Source organism: Passer montanus, unplaced genomic scaffold (assembly GCF_014805655.1).
Source record: "Passer montanus isolate IOZ18808 unplaced genomic scaffold, ASM1480565v1 scaffold26, whole genome shotgun sequence".
Taxonomy (NCBI): Eukaryota; Metazoa; Chordata; class Aves; order Passeriformes; family Passeridae; genus Passer; species Passer montanus.
In genome coordinates, this window is record NW_024367261.1 from 3,995,176 (window position 1) to 4,016,891 (window position 21,716).

The following is a 21,716-nucleotide window of genomic DNA, read 5'->3' on the forward strand; positions in this document are numbered from 1 at the left end:
TCTGTTGTATGTACAGAAATCTGAGACTGAAAGGTACCTAAAGCAAGTTGAGTCACTTGTAAAAAGCAGCCATTCCTTGGGATGTACAACTGCTTCTGATGCTGCCACATTTTTTTTCAGATGGCATCACTTGTCCAGTTGTGAAGGTTTGATATGTAGAACCCATATTCTTAGTTTTTTTCTTTGATATGACAAGCTCTGCATGTTGTTATATAGAAGCCTGTAGGGGAAACCATCATTAGTGAAAATGTAAATGGATCTCCTGCCATTAGGATTGCATCAGCTGCCTTTTGCTGGTGCTTAGGAGATAACCTCATTGCACTAAGAACTGTGGTGGTGATCACTATGGTCAATTTAACTTCAGCCCAGCTATAGCTACATAGGGTGCTGGTAGCAGTATGGACATAAGCACGGCTGTTCTAGCCTGCCGGGTTTCGTGCTTGGACAAAAGCTTTCTAATAAGCCAGTACCACCCCCTCACTACTGTTTTTGATGCCTAAATTAAGAAGTCTCTGAGTGCCAGGTTATGGCTTTCTACTCTGCACTCACACTGTATTTGCAGAGCAGGTGTACATTAAGATATGCTATGTTACCTTGTTGCAAATTTCTTTAATTAAAATACAGAATCTCCTTCTTCATTTAGCTGTGGAAAGCAATACCTGTTGCTGCCTCAGTTTTCCAGTTCTTGACCTAGTGCTACCTAGGAACTCATGAAAACACTGTGCAGCAATTCAGGCGGAAGAACAGAAGAAATGTATTTTCTTCATATTTCAATATTCTAATCTGCTTTCTGAATTTCTCCCTAACTTCTCAAGTGTGACTAGAAAAGCAATTATGTCTAAAAGGTATAAAAATGCCAGTCTTTCAAAAATCCTTTTGATAGATTATCACAGTTCGCTGACACAGTGGAGTTCTGTTTATTAGCTGGGCAGCTGAGGGTAGTAACATTTTTCTCAAAGTGTCTACAATCTTGTTTTCTTTTCAAATCTACTTTCTTAGGATATTTTTTTGAACACACAGCTTTTGTTATGTTTGTCGAGATTTCTTGTTTTATCTTCTGTTTTCTTGCATTCATCTTCTGCCAGGCTCGCTCAGCTTGGCCTGTGAAATCCATTATGTTGGGTTTCTTTGGATCTAATTTGAAGTGTAGTTCTTTCCCTAGCATGACACCTTCTTTGATTGACTTTTTTAAGTCCTTCTGTATGAAACAAATACAGTTCATCTGTTCTTGGATTAGATTTCTGATTTCTTTGGTTCAGAAAGAATTAAGAACTATCGTGGTGGAGTTGTTCAGATATAACTTCTCTGCCATTCCTTGTGTTTGCTGAATTTCTGGTTGCATGCTCTCTTTCTGAGTTGTGTTACTGTATTGTAACTGATTGTACTGATCTCACTTAGTGTGGCTGGCAGTATTTTGATTTGCTTCTGCAGTTCTGTATTTGCAGATCTGAATTGCATTCACTTTCCTCCCAAGTCTGTCCTCTGGCAGTTTATGTGTAGTAATGGTCAGTACAAGTCTAGAGTTTTCTTAAGGCTGATTTCATTTCTTCCCCAATTTTACTTTCTGTCTCAATCAGTAAGGAAGAGAAGATTGAATTTTTATCTGTAGTTACCAGGTGTGCCAACTGTTTCACCTCCTAAACTCTTCCAGTGAGTAACCAGGAATTTTAGATTTGATCCTGCACTCTCAAAGGAATGTATATATTTTTACTGGGTTATTTCAAAGGCTTACCTGTCACAAATGAAGATTTATCATGTTCCCAGTCCAGTGCTTCCAACTGGAAATGGACCATTGTCTTGAGCTGCTCTGAATTGGAGTGGAAGGAAGATACCCTGACATCATCTTCTCTATGCTTTCACATAGTCACAGTCTAAAATAAGTCCAGTTGTACTTGCAAGACCAGAAATGAAATAAAATAAAATTAATTTTGGGGGATGTTAATTTTTTTTTGCCTCTTTTTCCTGTTATTTTATTTGCCTTGATTACAGTAGCAAATTTTAAGTCTAGAAGGGTCATTTCCTAGCCTAGAGTGTTGGCCCATGGTCACAGAACAGTTGCTGTTAATGCTTTGCTACTGATGTAGCAGGTGGTATGCCAAGTTGTTGCAGTTTGTCTGTACCTCACTTTTCCACTCCTGTAATGATGATCCAGGTTTGCTTGAAGAGTGTTTTGAGTTACTCTTTAGTGTGGCATCAATGCTAGGGGATTTTTCTGTGTTATTAGTTTGTTTCATAGCACGTGCCACAAAAGTTTTCCAAGTGATTTACATACTGAAGAAGTTTATTTGGTCAGCTGATTTGGAGAGGCACTTCTATACACTTTTCAACCTTTTATACCAGCCTATTTTTCTCCTTCAAATGTTCGCTTATTTTATTTCATAGAATGGGAGTGCTAGGCTACAGTCACAACAAGGAATGTCATGGGCAGGCACGGAGACAAAAAGAGGCTCCCAATCTTTTCTAGGTAGATTTCTAGGTAGATTTTCTAGGTAGACAGATTACTATCTGTCTGAATTAGGTTTTGTAGTTGGTATTTTTGCAGGAAAACCTAGGCTGATATTAGAGATACTCAAAACTTCTGTAAGGAACTTTAAATCTCAAAGATTCAGAAACCTCTTGAAGTATCTTTACTTTCCTCAGGCTTCAAGAGACCTATGCATGTTTGAAGCCAAGCAAAATTCATATTTAGCAATGAGCAGAGCAATGCAGTTATTTCAACCAAGCTATGTTTTGGTATTGATCATATCCCAAGCTCACAGCAGCAGTGCTGAATGTCATGCCACAGTTTTTAAAACAATCCCAAAATTAATGGAGCTAAGACTTGCATCTATAACAGTGGTTTTTTTCTTAAAACTACTCTCTTCAGTAAATTTTGATTTCAGGTGTATTTCATACCTATTTCTCTGCATCTTTATCTCAGCTACTCACCCTTAGCTTCCTTTACAGTGAAGGCTAGCAGGCACTTCCAAGGTGCAGCTCTATCCTGTTTAGATTCTTACATTAGTCTGAGGTTAATCATGCCCAAGACTCGCTCTTAATATAGGAGGAGACCAGCTCAGAGGCAGAAGCACACACCATAAAAATTTGTATCAGCTGAATCCTGCTCCATTTGATTGCCAAGAAACTCTACATAGTTGGGAAAATTCCAAGATGATGTAACATTTTAATACATAATCCATTACATTTGAAAATCTTTTCTTCCGTATAAGTCTAAAGAAATCATTGATCGTTGTTTATCTAAACATTGTGCAAAGCAATTGGTTTGCTTGTTTCTAATTATTCAGATCTGAATTATTAGCAAAGCAGATTCCTATAATTGATGCACCAGAAAGCTTCTGCTCTCAGCTTCATCCTATAACAACCTTTGCTTTCTAATATCATAATTAAAATTATAGTGGCCTTTGAAAGGATGAATCCATGCAAAACAAAAGCCAAGAACAACCTCAGAAAAAAAGCAAGGTTAAGATCCAACTGGCCAGCACAGACTGGGATTTAGTTTCAGTTGTCAGATGAAAAGGGCAGGACTTGTTTATTTAGTCCACCCTTTGGTTAAGCAGCAACATGACAATTGCTGCAAAGGAGGACACTTTATCATTATCTTGTGTAATAATATTATTATTAATTTATTATTGCATGATACAGATGCAGATTGGAAGAGTTCATCTGAGATGTTTTAGTCTTGGAGGGAAGGATGGGAGGACGGAAAGGCCGCATGTCATGGCTGCATAATAATGGAGCAGCAGAAGCACTTGGCTCACAGGCAGCGCAGGGCTTCGCCTTCTCAGCTGGGGGAGCAGCCCACAACCACTGCCGTCACAGAGCACAGCAGCCTGTTGAAGGGATAAAGACAAAACTGTGTTTGATTTCCAGAGTGGAGGGGCAGGAACTTCTCCTGACCCTGTCAAGGCTTTACTGATCTTAATGGGTCTGCCACAGAGAAAAACTCTGCTTAAACAGCAGAGGGGGGCTGCTCCTGAGGGACGAGTTCAAAAATACCAGCTCAGAAACATTAATAAAAACATTTCCCACTGTTTCTTCATCAAAGCATAAAAGAAACAGCTTACTGCAGAGCACACTGGCAAAATCTGTGCGCTTTTACCATAAAATACACATAGGTTCATTTCTATAAACTAGTAACTGAGAGTTTCTTGTAGAGTGGATGAATTTGTTACAGTAACTAGTTTCTGGCATAAGTAGATCCCATAAAGAGGGCTTAATGCTTATTTCTAATCTCCTGGAAGGTTGTACAAATGAAAAAAAATGAGGTTAATCACCAAAGAAAATCACTAATGAAGTAATACATCTTTTCTTAAATATTAATTAAAATTCATTTTTTCCCATCACAGAATTTACACGGTTCTCATGAATCAAGGATTAATTCAAAGGTTTACATTTATCCTCTGCTGTGAATGGATTCCTTCTCAGTGGAGAGTGAATGAATTTATTTTGTACCAGCTTTCTGCTTGAAAACAAAATCCTTCATAAAAGAACTGGCAATCTTAACCAGAGAAATCCAGACCAAGTAAAGCATTTCATTGTTCAGGGTGTTAGACCCTAATGAGTTCTCTGTCTAAATGCTTATATTTTTTCCCATCTGATCAGCGGTAGCATAGCAGGTTATGCACTTAAATGTACGACACTTGTTTGGGAGGAAGATTTGTATTGAAGAAAGGCAGCATGTTCCACAGTTTTAGTATAACATCTGTTATCATTCAGTGCTGCTCTTAGCCCAGCATGCCCTTCCTCTAAATATCTTATTAATTAAACTGGCTTAGTAGGAAAATAATTAATACTATAAGTCCTGTACCTACTTAGAAAGGATTTAGAAACTGAAAATATTGGTTTTGTCTGAGTTTGAGCTCGAGGATTGTGGGATTTTTCATTCTTGTACACAAGCAGATTAGAATAGGGAATATCTGAGAAATTTCTATATATACAGTCTTCCAAAGACATATATTCTATCTTTGAAATTCTGCAACTGCAAAAAGTCCACTACTTCGAGAAGTCTTGGTCACTACCAGAGGGTGTTCCTCAGCGTTTGGTTTGGAAGAGACGCTCCTGCACTTCTTCTAAATGTCCTGATAGCCCTTTTTAGTGCCTGATTCCCCAAAAGCCTTAATTCTAGTTTGCAAAATGACTGTGTTTCTTACCAGTGCTATGATAATGAGGTGGGACCTCCTAACTGTGAAGTCAGTAATAATGCTGCTACCTTGCATAACCAGCTCTTGACTGGGCAGGAGGATGAGACAGGGCACCCAGGTGGATGCCAGTGAATTTGTGTGCAAAATGTGGATCTGTTACTTATGGAGTACAGAAATACAGAAATATCTGTGTACAGATGGAGTACAGAAATAGAATTTGCCTGTGTCTTTGTTCTGTGTGTGGTGCTGCTGTCTATGTTATCTGTGTACAGATGGAGTACAGAATAGAATTTGCCTGTGTCTTTGTTCTGTGTGTGGTGCTGCTGTCTATATGCAGAAACTGCTGCTTTGCTGCCGATTCACCCAGCTTGGTTTCCCACTGAAGAGCAAGTTCAGTTTGCTGCTTATTCTAACAGAAAATTACACTTTTTGAGACCTATTGAAAAAGGTGCTGGGTGCCACCAAATTGCTCATTAAACTCAGTCAGAGCTTTAACAATTTCTTTAGTGGAAGAAGGCTCAGGAATTAGTTGCAGCTTGTTCTGTCTTTTCTTGGAAGGTCTGAGAGCAGCTATTCTTAAGGAGGAAAAGGAAAAAGCTTTAAATGCTGTACCAGAACAAGACCCTTTCAGCATAAGGAAAAGACAGCTTGGGGAGAAGTCTGCAGTGTGACTCCAGAGCTTTATAGTTGGGCCTATCTTTTCAAAAGCATATTAGAAACTTAGAAATCAGTGTTTCATTGCAAGTCAGTTGAGGTGCCTAAAGTGCTTCTTCAAATGGGTGTAAAGCACTCTGGAAAATGCTGTGGCTGTTAGGTTAACAACTTCCAAAATCAAACTGCACCATGTAGCTGGTTAATGGGTATGGGGTCTTGTGTTTTAGTAAAGGGACTTGCCTTTAATTCTAATCCACATTGAAGTTCAGTGAGTGTCTCTCCCTGGAGAGACCAGAGTTTTTAACTAGCTTCTGTCTGTACATGTTGGTCATCTTTGTCTCAAAGAATACATGCTCAAAACTGATTTTAAAAACAGGGAAGCCTGTATTTATCCTGTGGAGAAAAGTGAAGCTGGCCTTGTTCATATTAGCTGTAAGTATCTGGCAGCAAATAAGTTGCAATAAGCACAGTGTGCCAGTATAAGCATAGCTAATCCACAAGCTATATGGGTCCCTGTGGGAACAGTCAACACACAGCAGTACCAAGAAAGGTTGCACCTTCCTGTTTTCAGGGGAGAAGAGGTGGTTTCCAAGCCTCTTTTGCTTTAAATCTGCCTTGGGCAGGCTGAGGATGCTAAGTCCCAGTTCATTTGTGTGTACGTGCATCAGTGCTGGGTCTGATGGAGGAGCATATGGCAGAAGCCATTTGCCCTTGACTGTGCCTCTTTTTTGGCAGGCACAGGCTTGTTTCTCACAGAGCAGGTTCAGTCACAGCCACTCCTTCACTTCACTTCTTGAGCCCCTGGCTTGCTGGCTTTCAGCTCTTTGCCTGTGTGTGTCCTTTGTGGTGTTTTGGTTAATTGGACATTGCTTTAATTACTACTGCACTAAAGAAACATGTATTTTCTATCTGTCATTTTGCTGCCTCAGTGACCCCAGTCTCCAAGCAGCCAATACAGAACTTGAGCTGTTCAGATCTGGTGTGAATTGCGGTGGCTCTCTTGGAGTTTCCCTCCTTTGCATCTCTTTAGGGGAAACCACTCCTCCAGGGAAGAGAAGGCTCTGTTAAACAGCTGATTTTTTGCACTGTCCCAAACACCATAACCTGCCCTCACTGGAACAAGTGGCAAAGAAGCCTTGGCTTTCCTTCTTTTCCACAGCCTGGACACAGTCCGTGGCCATGTTCTGTGGCCACATCTTTCCTTGGTTTGAGCCTTTGTGTTGCCTTCTTTCTTAACTTTCCCTCTGCATCTTCTGCAATAATTTTCTTTTTCTCCCTTTGCTGTCTCTAATTCTCTAAATCAGAAATGCATGGTTTATGTGTCAAAATCAAGTAATGGCTGTGCAGACACGCCCTCAAATCAGTCAGTCTGCCACCATTTCTGTCAATAACAGCCACACTACAGTAGCAGACATTCTCTGGATTACCTACTCGTAATTTATTTCAAGATTACCTACTGGCCTTTATTTCAAGATGCTAAACTGCCACTGACTTGAAGAGGAGAAAGAGCATTTTTTAAATGCCTTTAAAATGCATAGAGTCTTTTAAAACAATATTTTCCCTTCTTTTCTATTTATATTGATCCCTATCCTTTGCTTACAGCTTTGGAAAGAAAAATGTCAATGAGGCAAAGCAGAGAGGAGCTTATAAAACGAGGAGTGCTGAAAGAAATTTTTGATAAAGGTAAGTGTTCTTCTTTTCACAACAGTAAATTGATATACTGTATAGTTTTATGACCAGACATTACATAATTGTAACATTAGGAACCGGGAATAGAGAGTTCTAAATTGCAAGACTGTGCAAAATAAGATCTCTAAACACTTTTCTTGACTTTGCCATGGTCTGGCCCTCTCTGTTGGATACATGTGGTAGTTTCTTCTTTCAGATAAAAATGAAAGCTCATCAGAAATGTAAAACAACAGAAATAAAGATCACAGCAATATACAGTAGTCACTGAGTGCAAAAGAGCAAAGCATCCAGGCTGTGGAGAAATGTAGTGGGTTTGTGCCTCTGTGTGTTACCATTGTCTGGTTGAGTCACTTTGGGATTAACTGTTGTGGAAAAAGGAAACATTTAAGGTTTTGGATCCTGATGAGCACAGAACAATGTACTTTCCCTTGAAACAGCTCAGAAGAGATAATTCCTTGTTCAGGATAATTAATTTGTTGAGTTTGTAATGTCTTGTTTATGCAAAATGCCATTGTTTTACAAACATCATTGTTTTACACCGGTAACATAATACATAGTTGACATCTGTTACCTATATGTTCAGTATTTGAGTACATCTTGTATTTGTTTTGCTGCTTCTCTTGTCAATTACTAAGGCAATTAATTCAACAAATTATATAAAGACATAATAATGTAACTTCTTAATCACAATATAACTTATGCATATGCTTTGTATGTACAAACTCTGGTAGAAATCAACAGAAGTTAGAAATTTTCACAGATATTAGAACTATAGCCTACTTCATAAATTCAGAAGCATTTAAATCTGCTACCTACTTTTTACTCTAGCTTATTAGGAATTCAAAAATTTACTAACCCAGGCTGCTAATTTTTTTTAAGTTAAAAACAAACATGAGCAGAAATGTGCTTATCATTAAATGTTACAGTTTCCACCAGTTATATAGACCAACCTAGATGCAACTTGAGAGTAAAAACAACTCATGTCAATAGGTTTGCCCTTCTCACTGCTTTGTGTTGTCCACATTTTGTAGTGTGACTCAGATCAGACCCACAGCCAGTGAGGTGTGGTCCAGGCTGTCACACCAAGTGAGCAGTGCTTCAACCAGCTCAGAAGGCAGCCTTCAGTCACACCTCTGTCCCAGGTGTGACCTCCTTCATCCCTGCCTCACATCCCACATGTAGCCATCCTCTGAACCATCCCTACATAAACCTAAAGGCCTCCCCAGGAAAATTTTTTTCTGTGAAGTCTAACTCCACCTTCCATGTTGAAACTTGGGGAGATTCCAGGGGTTTTTGTCTATTGATCAAATAATGATGTAATTTGTAAACTTCTGTGTCATCTTGTGAAGCAGATTCTAAGTTATCTGTAGGTATTTGAAAGAAAGAAATTAATTCCTCTTTATAGTAATTTTTCACCTTTACAAAGCTGATATGAAAAGAAAGAGGTAGGACGGAGAAGAAGGTGATAATACACAAGAATAGCAGCAGTACTCAAACAGCTGTGATGATACAAGAATATGAACAAGGCAAGATGTGTAGCGCAAAAGCATTATTTCCTTCAGTGTGTAATAATCTGAGGGTAATTCTAATGAAGGATTTATTTCATTGACAACCTTAAGTGGAAGTTACATTTTCTTTGTAATTCCTGTTAGGTAACCTCTAATCCTTCAAGAAAACAACAGACCTTTAGCATTTATTAGCAGAACGCTTTATTTGATTGTGGTAGCACCTTCCATGCCAAGAGGCATCTTGCACAGACATTAGGTGTAAATCTCTTTGTCTCCCTTTCCTAAGAGGTAGGCAAAGCAGGCCTGTGAGTAATTTTGGCTTTTTCTTGCTTTAAAAACCCAATAATCATACCAGTCAAAGGAAACAGTGCAGACAGATGACCCAAGAAGAATTTTTGCCTTGTGCTTAATGTTGATTTTGTCATATCTTCTACATTGAAGAAAAGCATAATTAGCTGGTTTGTTTGCCTGCTGTTTAAAGTGATGCTCTGACCCGTTTGCTTCAGGATTTGCTGGCTTTTCAGAGGACTTTGTGTCACCCAGCAGGTGAAAATTATCAGAGTGCAGTAAGTCACAGTAGTCACACATAGGAGAGTCACTGTAGTCCAGCTGCTATATTTGGAAAACAAGAAATGCTGTTATCATTTCAGTGACCCCCACGCTTAAATTAGTCACCTGAAGCTGCTTCTGACTGAACTGCAGAGAGTTCTTTCCTTGCTAAGGGCCCAACTCATGACAGAATCAGTTTCTGTTATCTTCCCTTTGCAGGGCTCTGTGACTTCAGCATTCTGAAAATGTAGGCAAAGGCTATAATTTTTTCAAATACTCCGTACTTTTGGAAAATAGTAAGTTGAAGAAGTATCTGATTAAGCTCCTGCTGTTCTTATAATTTGTGAGCAGATAGTCCCGAGAGGTTAAAAACACTTCTTCCACCTGCATCATAGAACATACCTCAACATTTGAAAGAACTCATATTTTTGCCATCACTCCTACACATAAGTACAGACATTGATTTCCACATGAAGTTGTAACCGTCCCAAAAACATCTGTCATTAGAACTGCCCACTGTTTCATGCTGCTGGTCAAAGACCCAAATCTACTTGTAGTATTTTGATAGCTCTTCTTCTTTCTGAATGTAGATGAGATTGCCTGTAGTGAGAAATTTCTGAATATGAGTGTGCACCAATTACTTACTCCAAAGGCAATGGTGCAATGGTTTTTCAAGGAAACATGGGCAGTATTAATCTTTTATATTCTTGTATTTTAATATGCTGTAGCTAATTAAAATTAGGGATTTAGACTTGAATTTCAGGTAACCTAAGTCCTGACAGGATTCAGACATGTTGCACTTATGCACTAAAGCAGATTTTGTGACAGTGTGTGAGGACAAACTTGAAGAAGTGGCTTTGGTAAAGCAGCAGGAAGGCATGGCAGCCACTGGAGAGACAGTTGTGCTGCAGTGAAATTGAAAAGTTTTGAACTCCTCCAGAAGTAGCCTGTCTCAAACTCCATGGGATCCCACAAAATCAGGGGTCTGCTTGAGTGCTGAAGTTGTGCAGAATTCCAGACACTGTTCTCAGGTAACCACCAAGGGCAGGGGCAGGTCTTGACCATATGCAAGAACACTCAATTTTCCATTTCCCACCCTTGGGATCATGTCAGAGAATGACAATGAATTTTACTCTGCCCTTCCTAGTCTTTGTTATCAAGAATTTCTTGCTGGACAGTCTACTTCAGAGCAGACAAATATTGAAGGAGATAACCCAATCCAAAAATTAACCCAGGATTTCAACTTGTCCATTTTGACTTCTGTAGCCAGTCTTCTGTGGAAGGAATGCATGAGCATGGCACTTCCCAGGATGCAAAAAGTTGCGTAGTCCAAGGTATTCAGAGTATAAGGCAGTGAGAGGGCAGGCAGAGCTACAACAGGGGGACAAACAATAGGTCTGGTTTGTGTCAGTCAGTGTGATGCATTGTGGCCTGCTTCACACCAGGCAATGTTTTAGAAGTACCTGAGAGCAGAAGATGCAGGTGTGTTCAGGGGTAGAAACCATGCTTAGGAGCCAGAGGTTTTGAAGACATCATCTATGTATCTCTGGGCCTTCGTCCCATGCTGTTGTTTTCACATGCTGAGGTGAATCAAAGTGTCTGGGCAGAGTCCTCTGCATAATAGTGTTTCCTCTGAGGTCCTGTTTCTTCTGTGACTTCAGGTGTGCAGGGTCTCCTGAGTAAGAAAAGAGCAGCCTTCATGTGTTCTCTTGCTTCAGAGATCAAGCTACTCACTCATAGACCCATCCAGTTTCACACTCAGCCGATGTTATTAAAGCTCATGGACTTAGGGGAAGTTATTTTCCATTAAGTAGCACCAGACACTGTGAAAATAGCAAAGGATTTAGCAAGTCTGAGAATAAAAGATTACATATGTTATCACTGTGCAGAGTTAACTTTAAACTCATAACCAGTTCTTGAAAACAGATAAGTTCATCCATGTATATGTACTAATTGCATTACCAGGATTCTTTTCATATGTGTATCAGCCAACTGGAATAGCTTTAATACTTTGAAAATACTAAGTAATTTGCCTTTTTTATCTGGCTGTCAAGCATATCTCTGATGCAGGATTAATTCACACTGAGATACTCTTTCCTCTACAAATTATTTTTTTCTGCATCTGTGATCTGTTTGCAGTACTTGAGCAACTCTCCAGGTAGCTCTTCTTTAAGCAATACCTGAATTAGGGTGTATATTTCAGTCGTGATTCTGTGCCATGCCTGACAATTTCATTCAAATGTAAGGACAAGCTTTAGACTCTAAATCAAGATTCAAGATATTCAGATGTAGGATTAAAAACAGTTACACTGTCAGTACAGAAAGATGCCATGCTTTAGTATTATGACAAAAGGTAAAAGCCAAAATTTTATTTTACATTTTACTTTTTTTGCAATTGTAAGTCTTCATGGGTCATTCAAATGCTGGTTTTTTCAAATCATGCTAATATATCTTGAGAAGTACATAAGCACACTGAAGACAGTGGGATTTCAAGAAGCTCAACGTATTGCAATAGGCATCTCACTTCATGAAGAACGTGTAGTGATCCCTCCAAAAAGCAAACATTACTGGGTTTGTCATGCATACTTCTCATAGTTACAGTCACATGTAGTCTGAATTAATGCAGGGAATTAATTAATATATTGCTAGACGCAGTCACTGCCTTTCATTCAAGAAGCAGGTGCTCTACATAAGAAACCGCTACACTCTCATGAAACCAGGTAACTGAGAGAACATTAATCCTTATCCCAAACATGTTAAACGTGTGTGTCTTTATAAAAGGGAGACAGAGCCCGCACAGAGTACACAGCATTTCTACCCAAACAGCTAAGTCAAAAAATGTTCAGCTTAAATACTGGCTGAATTGTTTTTTGATTTTTGCTGCCTAGGGAAGTAAACAGCTTTAAATAGAATGGCCACAGCAGTTAGAAAGGAGGCTGTGCTACAAACACTCAGCCCAAGCCTTTAGCTTTAATTCATGTTGCCACCTTTTAGCCAGCTCAGTTGATCTCTCAAAGCCATGGGTCAGGTTTCAATCTAGTATAATGTGACTGCACTACCATAATAGCTCTCTGGGTCTCCAAAAAGCCTCCAACAAAACCAAGAAAGTCAAGACCTTGGTATTTATAATAATTTCAAAATAAACAGGAGACCATCTTCACTTGCTGTAGAGAAGCTTTAAATGGCAGAAATATAATTCTGAATAGTTATCAGCTAATATATTTTCAGACTGGTTAATTGCTGTATAGCACCAAAATGAGACTTTTTTATCTTTTCAGTATTGTTTTCCAAAGTGATTTGTTAGCCCTATGAGGGGAAAATGTGCACTCATTTGACCGAGTGCATCTCCACTCAGTACGTTGAGCAGTAATATGGCTAATCAGTGGTGCCCAAAAATCTAAAAGCATTTTCTGAAATCCTGAGTTTCATTTTTAGAAATAATTTAAATGGTTAGTGAAATCAAGTTCTGCATATTTGCCTGCTGGTTTTTAGTTTTACAGGTCACATTTCAGTTATATTTTCAGGCTTCCATTTTTAACCATAGGGGCTGAACACTTTGGTTTATAAAACTCTAATTGTCATGTCCATGTCATTGCCTCCAGGTACCAGAGTGCTGTGCTTAACAAGTTTGGAGATAAAAATCATGCAGGTTGACACTATAGAGAATAATCTGAATCCTTTCTTCTGCTCTTTATTATTTCTAATGTGAAGTGGTATTTGTTAGGAAAGAAAATGCCAGCTGCTGTCACAGAAATTTTGCTCAGATAGAGGAGATATTATTAGTAACTATAAAAACAGGCTTTCTGAATGGAATCTGATATATCCCAGTATCAAGACCTTACATCAGGCAAATATAAAAATTATTCTCTTTCTTACATAAAATGTAGTTATTTGTATGTAAAATAGGGACATATCCTTGTGATTTTGCTCGTGTGCTTTATAGCATAAAAGTTGGGGTAGGGAAAGGTAATAATTCTTGTTATTAATATTAAAATATTATATACAGTATGTATTAATATTCTTTAGTTCCAGCCTACTATCATTCCTGACTTCCCAGATTCAACAGAGAGAGGGAAAACATATTTTTTTGGCATTGGATGGGACTGCATGTCTGTGTGGGTCAAGGTGGTCAGAAATCAACCAATTTAGACCAGAGTTCATAATGACCATTCCAGGGTAGTGCAAAAGATCAATACAGATATTTTACCTAAGTTATATGCTACCCCAGAGGTGCTACCACCACTGATAGGCTCAGCCTTGGTCAGCAGTCCAGTGGGTCCAGCTTGGAACTGGTTCCATCAGACATAGGGGAAACTTCTGGCAGCTACTCACATAAGTCACCCATGTAGACCCCCTGCTATCAAAACCTTTCCAAGTAAACCCAGTGCATGTGTATATAGAAGATCTCTGTCCAGGTTCCTCATTTGAAAATAATCTAATGGAAATATATTTAAATTAAAATTCTGTCTGCATTTTATTTATGTCTTTTTTTTTTTTTTTTTTTTTTTTTTTTTGCCATTCTTCTTTTCCTCCAACTATGAACAGACGGGGAACTTTCCATACCAAATGAAGAAGGAGCTTTGGAGAATGGACAGCCTCTGGGCTCTGGGCTGAGCTCCAGCCAGGTGTCCCTGCCAGCCCTAGCAGAACTGGAGTCAGTCCCAGCATCTGTGGAACCCTGCTCATATGAGGTGCTCCCAACCACAGAGATCATGGATGGGACAGGTAATGTCTTCTTTATGTTATGGTGTAGATACTCTAAGCTGTTTGAAACAAGTTTTTGACTTCTAGCATTTGGTGTTCAGCCCTGAGAAATCCTTATCAAAATGAAGGTCTTCTGGTGTAGAAGGAAGTGACAGTGTAGAGATTGTCACTGAATGCTCCACAAGAAATTTTGACTGACATGATATAGAAGTAACCTCTACTTCTAAGCAAGTAATCTCTCTCAGAGTGAAGGAAAACCCCTGCACTTTGTGAACATGTAAAACTAGGTTTCCAGCTCTCTGTCTACATCTCAGATGTACCAATGAGCTCTAGAGCAGAGAGCTTACAACACTTTTGAACCCTGGGGTACAACATCATGCCCTCTACCTTCCACGTGGTGTTGTGTGGTGTTCACACCACACATCTGTCAGTAATGAACACAGTCAGCTGCCCTACCCTGGGTGAGGCTGACTGCTCTTCTTCCCCAGCCTGTGCAGAGAGACAGCAATGCTCTACATCTACATTAGCTCCTCTTTCTGCATCAGGTTGTGCTGCTGAGAGTTGTGGACAAAGGTCAAGTGAGGAAAAGTGAACAGTAGAAGTTGTGATCCATGATCTTGCACAGCTATGCAGCCTTTTCGAAAGAGAGTAGACCCTGTGAGGTGCTTTTTAATTTTATCAGGGTAAGTTTACAGACCACCTGCTAACATATCTGGTCCTAGGCAAGCTGTGGTGACAGACCATCAGAGACATGACATTATAAAGCCTAATTTGTGTTCCAGATGTGGGAGTACATCCCAGCCTGACATGGAGGAGCTGGCTTCTGTCAGAAGTAATGGGAAATTTCACTGTTGTGTAGATGTGTGTTACTCTTTCTCTTTTACTTCCTTTCTTTCCTTCTTTCCTCCTTTCTACGTTATACGATGTTTGAGTGAAATCTATGAGTCATTCCTAATCTGCATTGCTGTGCTGCTTTTCTTGTCTGACTTCGGCTGTATCTGCTGCTGCTTTGCTCGTAACGTTGTTGCGTCTATGATGTGGTTGTGTCCTCCAGTGTCTGAAGAGAGCCCCACATCCAATGAATCCGGAGTCCTCCTGTCCCAAGATCCTACAGCTAAGCCAGTCCTGCTACTTCCCCCCAAAAAATCTGCCGCTTTCCCTGGAGACCATGAGGACACCCCCGTGAAACAGTTGTCCCTCCTCAAACAGCCCCCTGCCCTGCCTCCTAAACCTATTGCCAGGATTGCCAGCCACTTAACTGGTAAGTAGGTGTTCCTGGACCCTCAGCCCCACCATTTCCCTTATAGGAAAAGCCGCCTGCGTAGCAAGAAATTCTCAGTGTTCTTCCTCTTTCTGTAATGCTGTTTGCACTTGTTATGTGTGCTGGTGATGTACGTGGTGTACCTAGGGCAGGGATCACGAAATCTTCAGACTGCACCTTCATCAAGGTTGCTCCAGGGGCACTTCCCCTCCCAGCTGTAATTGCCTAAGACTGCTGTGGCATTTCCTAACCCTCCTCACTCTTATTCATCAAGACTTACCATCACCACTGAAATTGCAGGATGTGCTTTGATGGGAAAGGAAGTCTCAGAAAAATACTAGGATATCTTTAAATGCCCTTAATGAGGAAAGGCGTGAGAGATGAGAGGAAAGGGAGAGTTTTGATTTCTCCTTTTGCTGTTTGTTGCTTGTCCCCTCAACTGCCATATGGGCAGGTCCCCCTCCACACACCCTGTATGTGTCTTTGTTTGTCTGTGACTTGCCCCCAATCCTTACACCCGTAATTCTGTCCCATGACTTCTTGCCATTTTGCCTCAGTACTTAACATCGTCTGCCAAACTGCTCCCCCTTTCCACTCCTGCTCTGACTACTCCCCTCCCACTGGTGAGTCCAGCTCCAATTCCCAGTGACCAGGATTTTGATGTCCTGTGCTTTATGCTGCAGTTTAGCTCTCACTGCATGGAAGGTAGCAACAGTAAACAACACAGGCTCTGTTTTGTGCTCCATATGTTTTCACAAGTGTCCAGGCTCTTTGGGATTCAAAGTTCTAGGTGAATGTGGAAGGAGGATGGGTGTGTCTCCTCCTCCCAGTCTCTCATTTTGACTGCTGAAGCAAAGGATGGCTATATTCATGCTGACCAAAATAGATTCCCTAAACATTTGCCTGCACCTTTTGAACAGTATGTTCATAACTACAGCTGCTGCACAGCAGGCAGCACCTCAAAATCCTGAGCTGAATATGAGGTGTGGTTCATCTTTGTAGTGGGGCAGCTACCAGTCTTCCCCTGGGTTGATCTTGTGTTAATCCTGCCCTGATATTTTCAGAACTGATGTGAGAAGTGCTCTGCCCACATTTATATATTGTATTTTTTTTTTCCAGACAGTTAATGCTGATTTTATTCAGGTTTAATATCTATATCAGGAAAGTGCTCATTAGGAAAGAACATGTTCTGGTTTTCTCTCATCTCTACGTAGTCTCTTCATGTTTCTGTTTGGATGACCACACTTTTTTGTCCTGTATAGTTTTGTGCATTTTATGTGAAACCTCTTTACTTTCTTACCTGCCAAAATCTGCACATAATGGTTAATATTTTGCCCTTTGCTACAGACTGAATGGGCATTCCTGCAGCCTGCAAGGCCATGTAGTGGTATTCATGGCTTCACCTAAGGACAAAACCAGCTTCCTATGATCTCCCATAAAACTCTGTCCCAGTTACAAGAAGTTGTTCAGAAATGAGGGCAACATGGAAGAAATAAAAGTATAGGAATAGCATAGGAAAAAAATCTCAGGTCCTTGATTCATAAGCCATTCTTTTGTAAGAGATAACAGAAGAATCAAAGGATGAGGGCTTCTGGAGTAGGTTGGGTTTTTTTCTGCAGCTGCAAATTTTGTGTGAAGTAGAATCAGGCTCAAGTTATCAGTATAAGTGAGTTGCTTGATGGTGATGACTTACCAATGAAAGTGAAACAGAACTGTGACTCCTCTGGTGTGGCCTCTTGTGGTGGCCTTCAGTGATGTGCCATCTAGTCCTATATAAACTCTTGTATGTGCGTATAGCTAGACTCTCGTACATGCATATACAAAACCTTCAGGGTAAAGGAACAGAGACTCAAATTTAGTCATAGAGCCATAATTTAATTGACAGAGTTCCTGCTGGAACCGAAACCCTCACTTGTACATTCCTTATAAATAAAAGTATTCAGCTTGTTCTAAAGGGTCCATTTACTTTGGTGGTCCAAAGGATATAAGTGTTGCTCAGTGCCTTGTGTTCTCCAGTGGTAATTATATTAGCCATGTACAATCTTTAGAAATGAGCAATCAATCCTAATGAAGCATCCTCCTCAGTGAGAAGCAGAATTAATGCTATTCTTTTTCTAATTACTCCAGAGACATCCTCCACTTGTGAGTGAGAAAACAAGCAAAATCTGAATTCTGGCATTCAAAATGAAAACTTTTCATTTCTTGCTGCATACGCATTTTTCTACTGAAAAATGTTTGAGAAGGTTGAAGGACAAATTAAGACATACCAGGCATGGCTAGTGGAGAGTGACAAGGTTTAATGGTCTGATAGCTCTGCTCAAGAGACTGTGAGAGGAGATGTGATCCTGTGAAGGGTTCAGGTACACATGTGAAAAGGCAGAAACAACTCGACTTCTGTATATATATATATATATATATATATATATATATATGCATGTATATGTGTACATAAGTGTATCTATTTAATAGACACATGTTTTGTACAAACATGTATTAAAAAATCACTACAAACATCCTCAGAGGCAAAAAAAAGAGGAAAAATATTTTAAATACAAACCTTGAGGGAAAAAAGTCAGACCACCTCTTGCTGTGAAAATATTCCAAAGTTCTTCAAAAAGTTATGCAGACTGACTTTCAGGGCTTGACAAAGAGCTTATTACAGGTTTCAGAAATGGAAAAGAAACATTCCTTTCCTCTGAAAGCATTTTGAGCCATCTCAAATATCTATCCACCTGTGCCAAGACAAAGATTGGCCTTTCAATTGATAAGAAATGCACATAAAAGAGTGGACCTAAATAAACACATAAGAGCACAGTTAATTTTGTGGAGAATGAAACAAAAAAATTCCATTTTAAAGGTGAAAGGAAGAGAGAATTGCTTTCAGCAAATATAAATCACACAGCCTTGGCATGCTTCTTCTCAAGGCTGCGGCTCTGTAGGGATGGGACAGGGCTGGAGCCAAGAGCAGACTGCAGGGCAACCACTGTGAGTGATACCAACATTGCTGCAGAAGATGCTCCATGCTTTTCCTCACACCGTGTCCTGTGGTCTTGATGGTGCTGTCTCCATAGGGAACATCCCTGTCACAGCACTGGGTGTGGAAGTGCACGCATAGCCTTAGAAAACAGGCAATTCCAAGAGAAAAACACAAGCCTTATATCTGTTTTGTTACTGCTGTTTCACTGCTCTGCATGTCCTGTTGTTCAGTCACCTCCTGGTGAGCCTTCTACTGGTTTTCAAACATGATTTGCATTAGACTGATTAGTACTGGACAATGTTCACAAGATAGAATTTCTTTCATTGTTTTATTTCTCTGATATTCACGTGCAGAACGACACTTCTACTTCCTTCACCGAAAATTTAGGAAGAGTTGAAATAATCACCTGGGACCAAATTTAATTGGGGTTCTGGTGTTCAAGTTCCTAGCTTAACATAAAATCTTTAATGGTCAAGTGAGAGGAAGACTAAGCATGTCTGATTTGATAGACCCCAGTGTTGGAAAATTCCCTTTGATCTTGATTCATTAAGCTGTTAATTTTCACCAGCGCAGATAATGCTTTCTGAAATTAATTAGATATTTTTCAACTGAAGCACCAGTAACCCATAAAGTTCCTAAAACACCAAAGAACAAAATATGTGCCACTAAGATGGGTTCTCAGGAGCACCTGAGTCTGCTTGAGTCAAAATTCAGCCTAATATTAGAATAGTATGAAGCTTTGGTTATATCTGGCCACTTATCTATTCCATTTAAGCTTTTTGCATTCTTTTGCTTTTTTCATTCAAGATTTTGAAGAGACACATAGCACATTTTTAGTTCTGATATTGTGCTTTCTAATTATGTCTGTGTAGTGTCAGAACTAATTTATAATTAGAGGCAAACATTTAATAGGTACGAAATATTTAAAGTCCTCAAAAGTTGCTTCTGACAATGCAGACAAGACCAGAATGAGATTTGAGAACGTGAATGCCTGGGGTCCTGGTGCCTTGCCACGACACAGCTGGTTATTACTGACAACTTTGTAAAAGTTTTTGTGACTACAATTTGTTCAGTAAATACTCTGGAGTATTTTATAATGCAATAGTCACACACACATATGTATCAGAAGACTCCTAGATAGCCCAAGACATAATCCAGAAGCTTCCTCCACGGTGATGTTACCTCCAGCTGCCAGCTCTGGCAGGCTCCATTCAGGAAGAGAGGTTACATTCACATGGAGACAATGGACAGTTCTCTCACTGTGTGTCAAGGGAGAAGCAGCAGAGCAAAAGCAGTTCTCCTTCACTGGGTTCTCATGGAAACTGGGCCCTGGTGCAGTTTCTCCCTCTATAATTCCTCTCTGTGCTTCTTCCTGGAGAGGGATACCTATCACATACAGACATCAGGAAATCTTCTCGTCTTTGAAACCCTTTTCAAGGCCCCACACAGGAATTCATGCAGAGCTATACTTTTCAACCTTTAGGGCTAATCATGCCTTGCTTTTGTTCTTCAAACTCAATCTGAATCTTGAAGGCATATGTGGTACAGAAGAACAGCAAAGAATTTCTGTCTCAAATTTTCCCTGGAAGACATGACTGCAGATCTTGCCATGGTCAGCCCTAGATGCATGGCAAACCTTTGACAACAGTTTTTGACTTGTTCAAAAACTCATTGAAACAAGAAAAGAGACTCTCACCATTTAGGCACAAGTGATTACAGGAGAGAAGACCTGAAAAAGCAAAAGCTACTTGTCCAAATGGTGCCAGTAAATATCAGGCACATCGCCCCATGAAGCTCCCTCAACAGGCCACACTGGTTTTTGCACTGTTTGTTGGTTTGGGAGAGTTTTTTGCACATTTTTTATATAATTAATTACTTGGAAGGATTTTGAAGAGTATCTCATTAACTTTATGACAAGCTGTATTACTTGTAGTTTTATATAGTACAGCAAAGGTCACAGTATAAGGTCATTCAAGTGAGGAAAAACCTGAGCAGACCTTTAATCCAACCTCCTGCTCAAAACAGAGCCAAGTATGGGATCAGACCAGGTTGCTCAGGCCTTTGACCAGCTGGGTCTTGAAAACTTCAGAGGATGCCAGCTGTACAACCTATCTGGATAAACCTGCTCCACTAACTGCCTCTTCTCATGGCAGGGAAGACGCTTGCCTCAAAAGAGTCTTGAACGTCTTTTGTTTCACTTTTTTCCACTGTCTTTCCTCCTCCCACCAGACAGCACTGAAGAGTTGTTGATAACTTGTAGGTACTGGGAGGCTGCTCTTTAGTGTTCCCCCCACAAGCTGTCTTTGCTCCAAGCTGAACACACCTCAGTACCTCAGGTGCTGTAGCCCTCAGCCACTGCAGTGACCCTGTGCTCAACTCATTCTGATTTTTTGATACCTTTCTTGGTGGCTACTAAGCTTGCACAGTAGTCTAGATACAGTCTGAGGACTGGTGAATAGAAGGGAGGGAATCCTTCCATCAGTAGCAGAATCTCCTGGCTGTGTTTCTTCTTGTACCACCCAGAAGTTTGCTGTCCTTTCTTGCTGTCAGGGTACAGTTCTGTCTTACATTTGGCAAGGAGTCCAGAAAGAGCATTTCTGCCACTGGCAGTATAGCAAACACAGCCAGCTCTGCCACAAGCCCAGGATCCCCCAGCATGTCCTCTTTCTCCGTGCAGTAGTTGAGCTGGGGCAGAATTTGAAGATTTTAATAAGCCTTTCTACAACCCCTGCTGCAGCAACCTTTGCTGCCATACATCCAGAAGTTCCTAGCACTTAATCTGCAGCAGTTGTGTCTTTAATGTGTGCTGACCAGTTCTCCAGCCATGTTCTGTGACTAAGAAGCATCAGACTTGGTGTACGTGGTGCACAGCTCTAGTGTACCATTAACACTTCAGAAGAACCATTTAGTAGCAAACCTGTGCAACAAATAAACATATATTTATCTCATTAATACCCTAAAAGAATACAGTAACTATAGATGTTAGCAAAATGATCTGTATAGAAAGGGTAAGGGATGGCCTGCTTGTCAAAGGTCTGATGTGTAGCAAATATTGTGGCATCCACAACTGTCTTTTAAGTAATTGATTGTCATCAAGAGTGGAGAGGTTGATGTCTTTTTCATCAACTCTAACATACAAGTTATTACACAGTGCTGAGTGGTCACAACCCCACTGGGAACCAACATCTTGCAAAATTGCTCATTATTCTCTTGAGCATGAAAAACCTCAGCCA

General features: G+C 40.1%; 1 protein-coding gene across 10 annotated transcripts in view; it reads left to right on the forward strand.

Moving 5' to 3' along the window:
* The window catches only part of PHACTR1 (phosphatase and actin regulator 1), a 302,048-nt gene that overhangs the window by 218,442 nt on the left and 61,890 nt on the right, over positions 1-21,716 (forward strand). For 9 of the 10 annotated variants that reach the window (XM_039712149.1, XM_039712146.1, XM_039712150.1 and 6 more), the window contains 3 exons: positions 7,398-7,478; positions 14,087-14,266; positions 15,300-15,506. In XM_039712149.1, the coding sequence (XP_039568083.1) occupies positions 7,398-7,478; positions 14,087-14,266; positions 15,300-15,506 (468 nt within the window). The remainder of the gene's footprint in view (positions 1-7,397; positions 7,479-14,086; positions 14,267-15,299; positions 15,507-21,716) is intronic. The other variant, XM_039712154.1, reaches the window with a different exon arrangement.